General features: G+C 38.2%; 1 protein-coding gene across 1 annotated transcript in view; it reads left to right on the top strand.

The window, feature by feature from the left end:
- Nucleotides 1–13496, top strand: part of Mipol1 (mirror-image polydactyly 1) — a 240282-nt gene extending 226786 nt beyond the window's left edge. The window contains exon 11 of the mRNA XM_075947988.1: nt 12762–13496. Coding sequence (XP_075804103.1) covers nt 12762–12828 — 67 coding nt within the window. The 3' untranslated portion in view covers nt 12829–13496. The remainder of the gene's footprint in view (nt 1–12761) is intronic.
- The last annotated feature ends 279 nt before the right edge of the window (nt 13497–13775 follow it).

Here is a 13775-nt window from a genome sequence, read left to right as displayed (position 1 = left end):
TTATAAGGAAAATATTTAATTGGAGTGACTGGCTTACAGTTCAGAGGTTCCGTCCATTAGCATCATGGTGGGACTTGGTGGCACACAGGTAGATATGGTGCTGGGGAAAGCTGAGAGTCCAACATCTTACAGTTCATTTTCTTTCAAACCACCACATTTACTTCCTGATTCCCAAAGACTTGTAGCCATGTTGTAATGCAAAAATGAATTCAGTCTACCATGTACAAAGTATACAGTTATAAAACCTAATAATTTTTTTTTACTAGAATTATGAGTCCAACTGACTTTCTTTAAGACAACATTCTGGCTGGGCAGTGGTGGCTCATGTCTTTAATCCCAGCACTCAGGAGGGAAAGGCAGGCTGTGCGAGGCCACCCTGGTTTACTGAATGAGTTCCAGGACAGTCAGGGCTGTTACACGGGAAAACACTGTCTTGAAAAACTAAAAAAAAGACAACATTGTAATCTTGACCTTGCTACTGTAGAATGCCAGCGTCAGAGCTCACTTTTCCAGTTTATCAAGTATGCCCAGTACATTCTGTGACGTAAACATCAGTAATCCCTTGTTGTACTGTGCAAGTTTCCATATCTGTAGGCAGTTATAGGCGAACTACATGTGGACCCTTGAATCCATAAAGATGTGTTGTGGTTGTGTTGACTCTGGAATTAGGTGATAGCTGACAGCGTACTTAGGGGGTTAGTGCATTCTCAGCTTACTGAAGGCCATAAATTCATTCCTAGCACCAAAGTTAAATATCTTCATTTGTAGATGAGAAAGAAAGTTCTATGAATAATTTGGGATTTTTAAATTTACTACTAACTATAAATGATTCTGAAAATGAACAGCCATGCCCAAACCAATTTTATATTTTTGAGGATAGATCAATGGGATATATTCTAAGAAAGCAAAGTCTTAAACGTCAAAAGCTAAATATTATGAAATTGCTCTTTGTAAAATTCATGAAACAACTTATCTAAGAGAATGCACTTTCCCCGAGCTTTCATCCCTATTTAGTAAATTGTTAAACCTTCCAATTCTGTTGGTTAAAATTATTTCACTATAGTATGCATTGCATCTCTTTGAAAATAAGATTTGACAATTTTATGGGATTGGGGGGGGAGTTTTCTTGACAATTTTGTTTTTTATGTGAATTGCCTTTTCACATTTTTTCTTTTGAATTGTGAATCGTTATTATTTGTTAGAACTCTTTATTAGGAAATAATTTTATTATATACCTATAAGCATTTCCTCTTTAAAATATTTTTAAATTATGTATATAGGTATAGTGGGGAGAGTATGTACGCATGAGTGAAGGTGCCCACAGAGGCCAAAGAGGTCATCCAATCCCCTGGAGCTGGAGTCATAGTCAGCTATGGCTGCCCTACCTGGCTGCAGGGAACTGAACTTGGGGTGTGCTTGTTTGTTGAACTGAAGTAATTTAGGGAAACTGAGACTGAATGTTGCTTAGTTAAGACGTATACTTATTACTTAGTATTGCTTTTAAAAATAATTAGGCTATTTTGTAAACATGAGCTATGTGTACTTCCTTCTTTACCAAATCACTTTTAATAATTAGAAGTCAATCAGATAACTGTTCTCATACTTTAATGCCAATTCAGATTGGTTTCTCTTAGCAAATAAGCTGTTTAGTCATAGTTCTTCGGCTGTGTGTTGTGTCTTCCAAAGCAAATATCCCGAATGGATGAAACAAGCAGAATCTTACAGCGAAAGATCTGAGCCCTTCGATGCCAGGTTTGGCTGGTTGGGTGTGTCGGGTGCAGGGTGGTACCTGAGGAGCAGCCCGGCTGTAAAAGGCAGTCTGTCTCAGAGCAAAGAGGTTTTTGATTGTTGTAAACGCTCAGTCAGGAATGTTGTGGGGCCTTAATTATTATTTTAAAAATAGTGATCAGTTCTTCCATTTTTGTACCATATATCTTTATTTTTCTGCTAAATGTCTCTTTAGAAATAAAAAATGTAAGACCTACACAGTACATGTCAAGAAGATTTAAGTCTTGTAGACAGAGTTACTTTGAGTGGGACTTTGAAGCCTCATTCTCTTTGTCAGGAAGGTAATAACCCAGACTTATGATGAGTTCAGTAAGGATAGGAAGAGAGAAAAGCAGCTGCGTTTCTCTTTTACATGCACTCTTGGTGTCTGTATTAGTAATTATAGCTTGTATTTATCTTGATTGACAGAAATATTAAATACTTGGAAGGAGTGTTTTAATTTCTTCTTTGTAAGGGGTTCCATTAGTTTGGACTTTGGTCTTTTGTTTTTCAGTGCTAAGTATCAAATCCAGTGCCTTTTGACTCTGGACAAGCACTCTGCCACTGAACTATACCTACACACACACCCATTGATTGTCTTATTGATAGACTAAATTTTTTTCAAATTAAAACATTCAAATTACTAAAGCAATAAGTGTTAAATTTAGAAACACCTAAAAGAACTAAGCAGCTTGACCGTTTTATAAAATATTTTATATAATACATACAACTTTATAAACCAATTATGAATAATAGAGTGAATTTTTATTTAATAATGGACAATTTTTCATATTGGTTCTGATTGTGAAATATATTATACGTTCTATAATAAAACGACCTTATAAAATCTATAATATATGTACATTAGTATTCACAACTTTTTTGGGTTTACTTATTACATGGTACAAGTACTGAGGAAACATTCAAACTATCTATACATTTACTACCTACATATATAGCAATAATGCATATATGTGTATATATGTATGTATGTATATATGCATATATCTTGCTGGTTAGTAAGCCTAGCTTAGACATATATACATACATGACCAGAAACTCATGAAGGTAGAAAATATAGAATATGTGATCTAAGAGATGCCCTAAAATCTTTGGATCGAAGGTGAGTGCTTAGAATGGAGTTAGTAACTTGCTTCATGAAAATTCATTCTTAATATTTCTGATTAGTTAATATGAATCATTTAAATCTTTCCATAAATGAAAATAGCATTGCAAATACTACTCATTTGGAAACATTGACCTGAAAGGGGACAATCATGAATAAGATGACTCCATTTTTCCATATTTGCCGTACTTTTTCTCCTCCCTGGTTTATATTAATAGTGAATATGAAAGGGTTTTGTTCATCTTACCACTTGCTACATGAACTTTAAAACACTTTTATCACAATTTGGAAAAAAACCATGTAACAGTGCAAGAGGAGCAATAAAGTTGGAGTTGACTTTTAGCTTTGTTATGTAATTGCCAAGCATAAAGACAGTTCACTGAAAGTCATGTCCTGGGCTGTGGCGATGACGCACTCAGTGAAGTGCTGACTGCAGGCATCCACACTTGAGTTCCTGTCCCCACTACCCACCTGGTGGCTCACTTCTATAACTCGAGGTCGTGGGGCAAGACAGAGACAGAGAGATCCCAGAGACTTGCTGGGATCAGTTAGTGATCCCATAGAAAGAAATACAGGGGCTAGAGAGATGGCACCATGGTTAACAGCACTTGTTGTTCTGTTAAGAAGCTGGGTTCAGTCCCACCATGCACATGGCAGTTCACAACCTGTTTCAGAGAACCCAGTACCCTCTTCTGACTCCATAGGCACTGAGCACTCAAGTGGTGTACACAATACATTACATACATGTATACAATACATACATACATGCACTCGTGAAAAACACCCATACACATAAAATTTTTGTCTTTGATCCTAGCCTCTATTGACTGAGCCATCTCTCCAGCCCAATACATATAAAATTTAAAAATAAAGGAATAAAATTTAAAATAAAAAACAAGATAGTGATAGAGGAAAGCAACCAGTGTCAACCTTTGGCCTCCACAAGTGCACTCATGGGTACACCTGCATGCATGTGTACATACACACAAATCATGCCTCGTGCTGTCGTTGTATTAAATTTGGTGAGCTATGTTAAAAGTATGACATACTTCCTTCGCTTACAGTTTATGACATCAATACCTACGAGATTTTTTCTACATATTTCTACATTGAACACGGTGTACCAAATATTTGAAGAAATCATAGGTTCCTGCAAGTGAAATCAGTGAGTTGAAGAGAATCTGGAATCTATCAACATGTGATACTGATGCTGTATCTTCCACCTCATTCATTCATTACTTCATAGGGTACGCTGGTGCCAAGTGTCCTTTTGAGTTTCCAGTATAGATAACAGGAGAATAAAGGCTTCAAGGAGAGCAGATGTACCTAATAGAGTGGATGGAGTGTGAATTAGTAGAAAGGAAGGGAGAGAAGCTAATACAGAGGAGAGCAGATATGTGAATAAAGTTGGGTCTAAGTCTGAACATAACCTAAGAAAACTCCAGAGATTCCTATGGAATGACAAGACTTGGCTGGATACCCAAGTTTTCAGAGTATGCAAATGCACTGAGTTTCTTGTACAGTTCTTTAATGACTGTGTAATTATAATTGTAGGTGATCATAGGATCGAGGAACATCAGCCTATTCTTTTATTAGAAAATTAGCTAAACATGTTGGTGTTAGAAGCAAAAGTACCAGCTAAGAAGTGATTGTAGCAATCCAGTATAAGAAGATAGATGATGCTCCGCCGTGGACTGGAAGTAGTAAGAATGAGAGAGATTGATATTAGAAACACTGCAGAGGAAATACGACTTAGTGACCAAAAAGATGTGCAGGGCAAAGAAATCAGGGTTTTAAGATTCTCTCCCTAAAGGATAGGAAGAACACCGTGCCATTAATAGAATGTCTTTAGTTCAGTGCGAAGATCTAATTTCATTTTCTTTCTGTGTAACCCTAACTTATAAACTTATGAGAAAAAATATTAAGTTTGAGAACAGTACTGCCAGGTGGCAGATATAAAATTCATCAAAATTGGCTTCCAGATACTGAACAGCCAAAGAAGGGAAAGGCTTCAACAGATTCTTCTCGGGGAATAATGGAAATACCCATGAGAGTTTGTCTGGAATGATAGCAATTTAGATTATATAACCCCACTTCCCACATAATTACACTCTCCATGGAGTTTAGTGCAAAAGTCAGAATGGCCAAACTTATTCTGAATCATAAAGCTTATGCTTGAGAGCTGCATCTCAAGCCATTCAAAGACAGGCCAGATGTCAAGACTGGCACGTGAGGTGTCATTCTTCAAAAGGTAATATGTAACTCCTCTGCTGGGCAAACAGCACATCAGCCCCTAGCTGATGTCATTCACATTGGGAGCAATTGTCTGAGCCAGGCTGAAGTGTGAATATTTAAAAGTTTAGAAACGGACAGCTAATAGCAGGAAATTTACTAATTATTCTGCTTCAAAGGGATAGAGCACAAGCGGGGCTGTTAGCGGAGATTTATAGCCCCTGTTCATTGACTCTGTCTAGGTGACTCACTCAAGACATTTCTTCATCAGGAAACAAAACGCATACCTGAAGAGGCAAACATTCTGTATTGGCTTTAAGTTACAGTGTTTGTGTGTTATACTTTATAAAGTATAGTATAAAGTATAGATTTTTAAAGTATAAATCCTTAGAAAATATCTAAGGATTTCTATCAGGAAGCAAGTTGAAAGCGTCCTTTTTTACCTAGTTTAAAATTATTCTTGTTAACACAAATGAATATTTTTTACCAGGTATGGTAGTGTACACTCTGAATACTAGCATGAATAGTGAGACCCTGTCTCAAAAAACCAAAAGAATAATAGCAATAGTTTGCAATGCTTTTATGAAGTGTTCTTCCTCAGGGGCTGGAGAGATGGTTCAAAGGTTAAGAATGTAAACTGTTAATGTGGAGGCTTGAGTTACCACCTTGTCAGAGAACTCACCACCATATCTACTTCTACGTCCAGGTCCAAGGGAATCCTTTGCCTCCAGTCTCCAAAGGCACTGCATTTACATGCATATAATTAAAAGTAATTTTTAAACATGCCCTCTAACATTTTGTAAATTACAGTGATTATACATATACGAGGCTTTATTATACATTTTGCCAATATAGAGGAAGTTTCTAGAATATAAAGATCAATATGTATTGTTACTGGCACCAGTGATCTAAGTCCCAAAGAAGTCAAAAGGAAAAAAATACCATCTATTTAAATAAATCTCCCACTGACTGATGTGAGCATTAGTATATTTCACAGTTAAGTTCCTCATTCTCCCAAAGTTTAGTAAATAGTGTCTTAGCTTGAAAGAGTTAATACATCCCGATGCCACTAACTGCCAAAGAATAAAGGTACTGAGAGTAAAGCTCATTAATCCTTAATACCGATGCTTTAATGCATAAAAGAAAGATGTATGTGATTTAATTTCAAGTCACCTATGGTGCTCAAAAAGTATTAGCAGTGAAGTGAATGGATATTAAAGAATGGAAATTACATTTACAAGTGGCATATCAAAATCAGAAATCGGGAGGAAAATGAACTAAAAAAACTCAGAAATGCTGGTGTTTATATGCTGCCGCAATTCCTTCTTTGTAAAGCACACACGTGTGCACGCACACACACACACACACAAAATGTGTAGTGTGTGCTTGGGATACCCACTATTTTGAGATAAATGAAACTGTAAAGTTGATCTGTCTTCAGCACACACAGTATGGACCTTTGTAACAGTTTCTCGTTATGTGGATGACAACTGTCCTAGTGAAAAGGTGTGTGCTGTATCAAGTGTGCACCTTGACATTTCAGAACAATCTACCGTGTTATGGCTGTTCTGCTTAACTAAATTAAAGTGTTTTAGAAAAATGGATCCCTCCATATAAAAAGTTTAGGACTTAACTGAATATTTCAGTCTAGTGACATGGGCTTATAAACTTCCAGAAAGGATCAGTGTCTGTAAATATTTCAGACTATAATGAATAAGCTTTTTCTTCATTCTATTTACTGTATGCTTCTCTTGAAGGGTCAGTTCCGCATGGAATGAAATAATCACCATTTTTAACTAAAATGTTTTGAATATAATGAAGCTGTGGGTTGTTTTAAAAAATAAAACACGGGTAACCAACAAATAGTCCATTTCGGACCAAAAAAGCTTTTCAGCTAGAGAAACATCTCAGTGGGTAAAGGGCTTGCCACACAAGAGTGTGAGGATCAGAGTTCATATCCCAGTGCCCACAGAAATGGCAAAGTGGCTGACTAGTTAGACTACCAGACTCTGGGAGCTCTGTGTTCCAGAGAGAGACCTTGGCTAGATAGCACCCTCTACCCTCCACATGTATGTCCACACACAGGCAAACACACACACACATGCACACACACTTATACACCTGCACATGTATTTTATCCTGGAAACAACCTAGATGCCCTTCAATGGAAGAATGGATGAAGAAAGTATGGAATATATACACAGTAGAGTCCTACGCTGCGGTAAAAAACAATGACTTCTCGAATTTTGCATGCAAATGGATGGAAATAGAAAACACTATCCTGAGTGAGGTAACCCAGACCCAAAAAGAGGAACATGGGATGTACTCACTCATAATTGGTTTCTAGCCATAAATAAGGGTCACAGAGTCTACAATTGGTGAACCTAAAGAAGCTAAATAAGAAGGTGAACCCAAGGAAAAACATATAGTTATCCTCTTGCCTATGAACCTTCATCTGGTGATGGATGGAGATAGAGACAGAGACCCACACTGGAGCACTGGACTGAGCTCCCAAGGTCCCAATGAGGAGCGGAAGGAGGGAGAAGATGAGCAAGGAAGTCAGGACCACGAGGGGTGCACCCACCCACTGAGACAGTGGGGCTGATCTATTGGGAGCTCACCAAGGCCAGCTGGACTATGACTGAAAAAGCATGGAATAAAACCGGACTCTCTGAACATGGCTAACAATGAGGGCTGATGAGAAGCCAGGGACAATGGCACGGGGTTTTGATCCTACTTCATGTTCTGGCTTTGTGAGAGCCTAGTCTGTTTGGATGTTCACCTTCCTAGATATGGACGGAAGGGGGAGGACCTTGGACTTCCCACAGGACAGGGAACCCTGACTGCTCTTTGGACTGGACAGGGAGGGGGAGAGGAGTGGGGGGAGGGGGAGAAGGGTGGGAGGAGGGGGAGGGAAATGGGAGGCTGGGAGGAAGGGGAAACTTTTTTTTCCTTTTCTCAATAAAAAAAAAGAATTAAAGGTTTTCTTTTTGCTGTCAGTTGTAACGTACGCAGATGTCTACATGGGTCAACCCAGAAGCTGGAATGCAGGGGCAAAACACAAAAGCTAGGATAAGGAAAGAGAAAAGAGAACACATCAGCACCCCCTTTAAACAGCAACAGTGGCATATCTTGTTTCAGTAGTTAGAAATGCAAAAATTTTAGTGATTAGTTTAAATGATTACTGTTTTGCTTCTCCTGTTGTCTTATGCTTGCCTGTTTAAATGATTACTGCTTTGCTTCTCCTGCTGTCTTATGCTTGCCTGTTTTTTTTAACTCCAATCTCTTAAAAGAATGCTTCTTCCTCGTTCTCTTCCTCATCTATCTTCTCTCTTTATCTCTGAATAAATCTGGAATTAAACAGAGCTGGTTTGTAGCATCTGTGCATCATTGTTTTAGCATTAGCTACCTTCTTCCAAACACCAAAAGACCCACCTTGGTTTAGCTCTTGGGGTAAAGCGTCACCTAACTGCCTTCCTACCAACCTGTGTTCTTTTGAATGACTGTTCTGCCACTTAATGGCATTCTTCCAAGGCTTTGACTGCTTAAAATATTTACAGCATGTCTTCGCCTTGAGTAATTGACTTTGTTCTTTGTGTGTTGCTCAGACGTGACAGTTGGGACAGTTGGGATGGAGGAGGAGTGGATATGGGAGCTGGCAAGTATATATCTTAATTAAGGGAGCCATTTTAGGCTTGGCAAGAGACTTGACTCTAGAGGGGTTCCCAGGTGTCCAAGGAGATGTCTCTAGCTAGTTCCTTGGGCAGCTGACGAGAGGGAGCCTGAAATGGCCCTGTCCTATAGCCACACTGATGAATATCTTGCATATCACCATCTGGCGATGGATGGAGATAGAGACAGAGACTCACATTGGAGCACTGGACTGAGTTCCCAAGGTCCAAATGAGGAGCAGAAGGAGGGAGAACATGAGCAAGGAAGTCAGGACTGCGAGGGATGCGCCCACCCACTGAGACGTTGGGGCTAAAAGTAATTTTTGTTCCAAGAGAGTGACTTTGAGGTTATTATATAGCAGTAAATAACATACAAAAGTACTCGCTGTAGCTGCACATCACCATGAGTGTGCCTATAATCCCAGTAGCCGGGAAGATTGAGAGTCTGAGGCTATACTAGGTCTCATCGTGAGTTCAACTTATAAAGTGTCCCACTCCAGGAAACATATATATTCGTACACAGAAATTGTATGTGTCCAGAATAGAGGCTTGGCTGGAGTATTAATGGGTAAATGCTTTGCCTATAGGAGCCATTTAAGCCAGTTATGGAAATGACTGTGTTAAATAGGAATAATGTGCAGTTCTAGGAAGATGGAAGTTGCAGTTTCTTTTTGTAGTGTTTGAACTGTATGATTATATATGGCTGAGAATTTTTAAAATATGAGACATGATAATTAACATTGAGAGAAGAGTTTGAAGTCAGGGATGGTAATGCCTCCAGACAATCCTTTATTGTATAAGATTGTTCTGGCTATCCTGGGTTTTTTGTTCCTCCATATAAAGTTGATTATTGTCTTCTCCAGATCTGTGAAGAATTTTGATGGGATTTTGATGGGGATTGCATTGAATCTATAGATTGCTTTTGGTAGAATTGCCATTTTTACTATGTTGATCCTCCCAATCCAAGAGCAAGGGAGGTCCTTCCATTTTCTGGTGTCTTCTTCAATTTCTTTCTTCAAAGACTTATAGTTCTTGTCGAATAGGTTTTTCACTTCCTTGGTCAGGGTTACCCCTAGATATGTTATGCTATTTGTGGCTATCGTGAAAGGTGATGCTTCTCTGATTTCCCTCTCTGTTTCCTTATCCTTAGTGTAAAGGAAGGCAACTGATTTTTTGGAGTTGATCTTGTATCCTGCCACATTACTAAAGGTGTTTATCAGCTGTAGGAGTTCTTTGGTAGAATTTTTGGGGTCACTTATGTATACTATCATATCATCTGCAAATAACGAAAGCTTAACTTCTTCCTTTCCAATACAAATCCCCTTGATCTCCTTATGTTGTCTTATTGCTATTGCTAGAACTTCAAGCACTATATTGAAGAGGTATGGAGAGAGTGGACATCCTTGTCGTGTTCCTGATTTTAGTGGGATGGCTTTGAGTTTTTCTCCGTTCAATTTAATGTTAGCTGTTGGCTTGCTGTAAATAGCTTTTATTATATTTAGGTAGGATCCTTGTATCCCTATTCTCTCCAAGACCTTTATCATGAAGGGGTGTTGAACTTTGTCGAATGCTTTTTCAGGATCTAATGAAATGATCATATGATTTTTTTCTTTCAGTTTATTTATATGGTGGATTACATTGATAGATTTTCGTATGTTGAACCAGCCCTGCATCTCTGGGATGAAGCCTACTTGATCATAATGGATAATTTTTCTAATGTGTTCTTGGATTCGGTTTGCCAGTATTTTGTTGAGGATTTTTGCGTTGATGTTCATGAGTGAGATTGGCCTGTAATTCTCCTTCCTGGTTGAGTCTTTGTGTGGTTTTGGTATCAAAGTAACTGTAGCTTCATAGAAGGAGTTTGGTAATGACCCTTCTGTTTCTATATTGTGGAATACATTAAGGAGTATAGGTATTAGCTCTTCTTGGAAGTTCTGGTAGAATTCCGCATTGAAACCATCTGGTCCTGGGCTTTTTTTGGTAGGGAGGTTTTTGATAACCTCTTCTAATTCTTCGCGACTAACAGGTCTGTTTAGATTGTTCACCTCAATAATGTGATCCATATATTCACTTAAATGAAGCCATTTGAAGACAACTTTTAGACTAGAAAAAGTGAAACATGGCAAAGACTTGAGAATTCTCCAATATTTTGGCAATACTTTATATAGGAAATCAATCAGGTGATTTGATACAGGCAGGGAAGTTGTAAGGAGGCAGCTATTTTCCCAATTTCATGGCCACGCCATTAGTATTCAGCTCCATAAATTTTACTACTTTTTGTCTTCTTGTTTCTTCCTCATTCTCTTTGATTTTCAACCCACTTTTGCATATACCTCCACTTCTGCCTTTTTCTCATTTGATATCCCATTAGTATGTGTCCTTTTGTGAGCATATGTATATATAGTCTTTCTATGACCATGTCTTTATAAATATGTACATGTGTACATTTTATATGAGTCTGTGTTATCCAAAGTCATGTGTTCCAGTTAGGCTCAAGCTGGGCAAAAACTCCCCTTCACACTTCCGCTCTCAATGTGCAGAGCTGATGGGGAAATAAAGTTATACTAGTATAACAGCCAGTGTCTTCTACAAAACTATAGTCTCTAACCTCATAGAGATGGTTGTCACCGCAGTCCTGTTAAATTGACATAATCATCGCCCCCACTTATTCTATTAAGCCCTCATTGTTCATTTCCAGAATTTTCTTTCTGTTTTCATCAGCAATCAGTATCTCTTACTCCATGGGGAAAACTGAATCTAGCTGCCATTATTTCTGACAATTATCTTCCTCCACACCTACAAAATTGTTCACAGCTGTTTCCACCTTTACTCTTTCCTGTTAGTCCCCAAGGAAAACTTGTCTAGTCATTTTTTCCAGAGATTATCCTACAAATCTTGCGGTGACATCATCCTTTGATATCTTATTTTCAAAAGTATCGTCTTTCTTCTTAAATTTTTTTTTAATCTTTCCATGATCTCCTTTCTATGATCCATAGATATATTCACGTCTTCTATTTGAGTCATCCCCCAGTGGCCACAGCCCTTCTTCCTTTGCTGGGTGAGCTTTCATGTAACAGCCTGTCTTTGCTTTTCAGTTTTTTAATATTCTGGTTATGCTTCATCCTGCTTGGACAACCGTTAAAAACTGTACCAAAATGGTTGACATTCCCTCTGTCAACTAAATATTCACCTTTCACTTCAATCCCATTTGTATGTGTGTGTTTGTGTGTTGTTATTTTTTTGTGTTGTTGTTTGGCTACAAGGTCCTGCTATGTAGCAGCATTGACTGGTCTAAAACTTCCTATGTCGACCAGGCTTACCTCGAACTCATCGAGATTCACCTGCCCCTGCCTCCCAAGAGCTGAGTCTAAAGGCGTGCGCCACCACCGTGCTGGACTACTTCAACTTTCTTTAACTCATCACCTCGCCCCATCAATTACTCCCTGCTTGAAGTCCTCACACTGTTCTCCGACAGCAGGTCTTCTTTGGTCCATCTTTTATTTCTCTGACTTCTTTCGCAGATTCTTTTCAAATGTTTTATTTTATGTGATGCCTTCGTCTTGGTTTATCCCCTTTCAACCCCTGTTTTTCGTATTGCTTCGTCTATTTCAGTGATTCTCAACCTTTCTAATGTTGTGACTCTACTACAAATCCTCATGTTGTCTTTACATAGTAGGTAATTCATTCACAAATTTTATGCAAGAAGATAAGTGTATTCAGATGGGTGTTCCTTATTTTTTGTGTAACCTGTAACTCACCCAGCCAAGGATCTGCGTTAAAATTCGTGCTGTGCTGTGTTTAGCCTCAAATTCTTGGCACTCTGTGTGTCTCTCTCAGCAATGCCTGTTTCTTAACATGACTACTAGAACGGCTAGGTCACAAGCACATACTGTTCTTTGCAGCCAGAATATTCTCAATAATAATTACACTTTTTTTTTCTTTCTCTTTCCCTTGCCTCTCCTTAGGTTAGAAAGACTGGTGGATGTCCTGAGGAAGAAGGTTGGAACAGGGGCCCTGAGGACAGTGATCTGACTGAAAAACACCCAGTCTGGGGCGAGCAATCACATCTGGTGGCCAGGCTGCTTCATTCAGCACTGTGCAAACACTGAAAGCCTTAACTTAGCAAACAGTTGTTAGAAGTGGGACACTCCAAGCACATTCCAAGCTGAGATAAGATCAAATCACAAATGTTTAACCACTTTGCTGCTGGCTTCAGTTATTCATCCAAATATATTAACTACAGGCTTTTACCAATTATAACATTGCAGCTTCTTTTGTAGCTATTTTATATTTGCGCCTTTAATGTAACTCTTTTTTGCAGATGTACTAGAAAAATGTGTGAAGTCGGTCAGGATCGTACCCTCACATATGGCCCTTTCTGAATCAAAGTGCAGCAAAGTCAATATTGTCTAAGCCTTAATCCACTGTGTTAGGTCAAAACTTCAAACAAATGCATTTTCAGTATAGAGTATATTTCTTAACTGATGGAGAAGCTCAGACATGAGAGAATGTAGTCTACCTTCAATGTACGTATGCAGCTTTTGTTCTTAATAGTGAGTGATATTAAGTATAGATGCCATGAATAGAGTGTATTATTTGCTTTGATAGTACATTAAGATGACAATCACCAAGGTATGATTTTTGTTTTTAATATATGCTGTTTTCAATTAAAAAGTTATTAATGTGTGCTTACACATACATATTATTGGTATTTTTTTAATGTTGAGTCTTAGCATATGCCAGTCAGCATGTCTATCCTAAAAGGCAAGAAGACATCAAACCTACTAGCATTCTTACTATTTTTCAGATTATGATTTTTGGTGTGGTGGAAGAACACCTAATATAAAATACACAAAAATATAGTGTCCAAATATGAGGACTTGGAAAAAAGCATTATTGCAATTTGGTTCAAGTTATCCACTTTTGAATTTAAGACAAAAAATAATGAAAGCATAGAAGCCAGTTCTCATCATAGATGT

This window comes from Microtus pennsylvanicus, chromosome 14, assembly GCF_037038515.1.
Source record: "Microtus pennsylvanicus isolate mMicPen1 chromosome 14, mMicPen1.hap1, whole genome shotgun sequence".
Lineage (NCBI taxonomy): Eukaryota > Metazoa > Chordata > Mammalia > Rodentia > Cricetidae > Microtus > Microtus pennsylvanicus.
The sequence above is the reverse complement of the archived record's forward strand: the minus strand, read 5'-3'. Positions and strand labels throughout refer to the sequence as shown.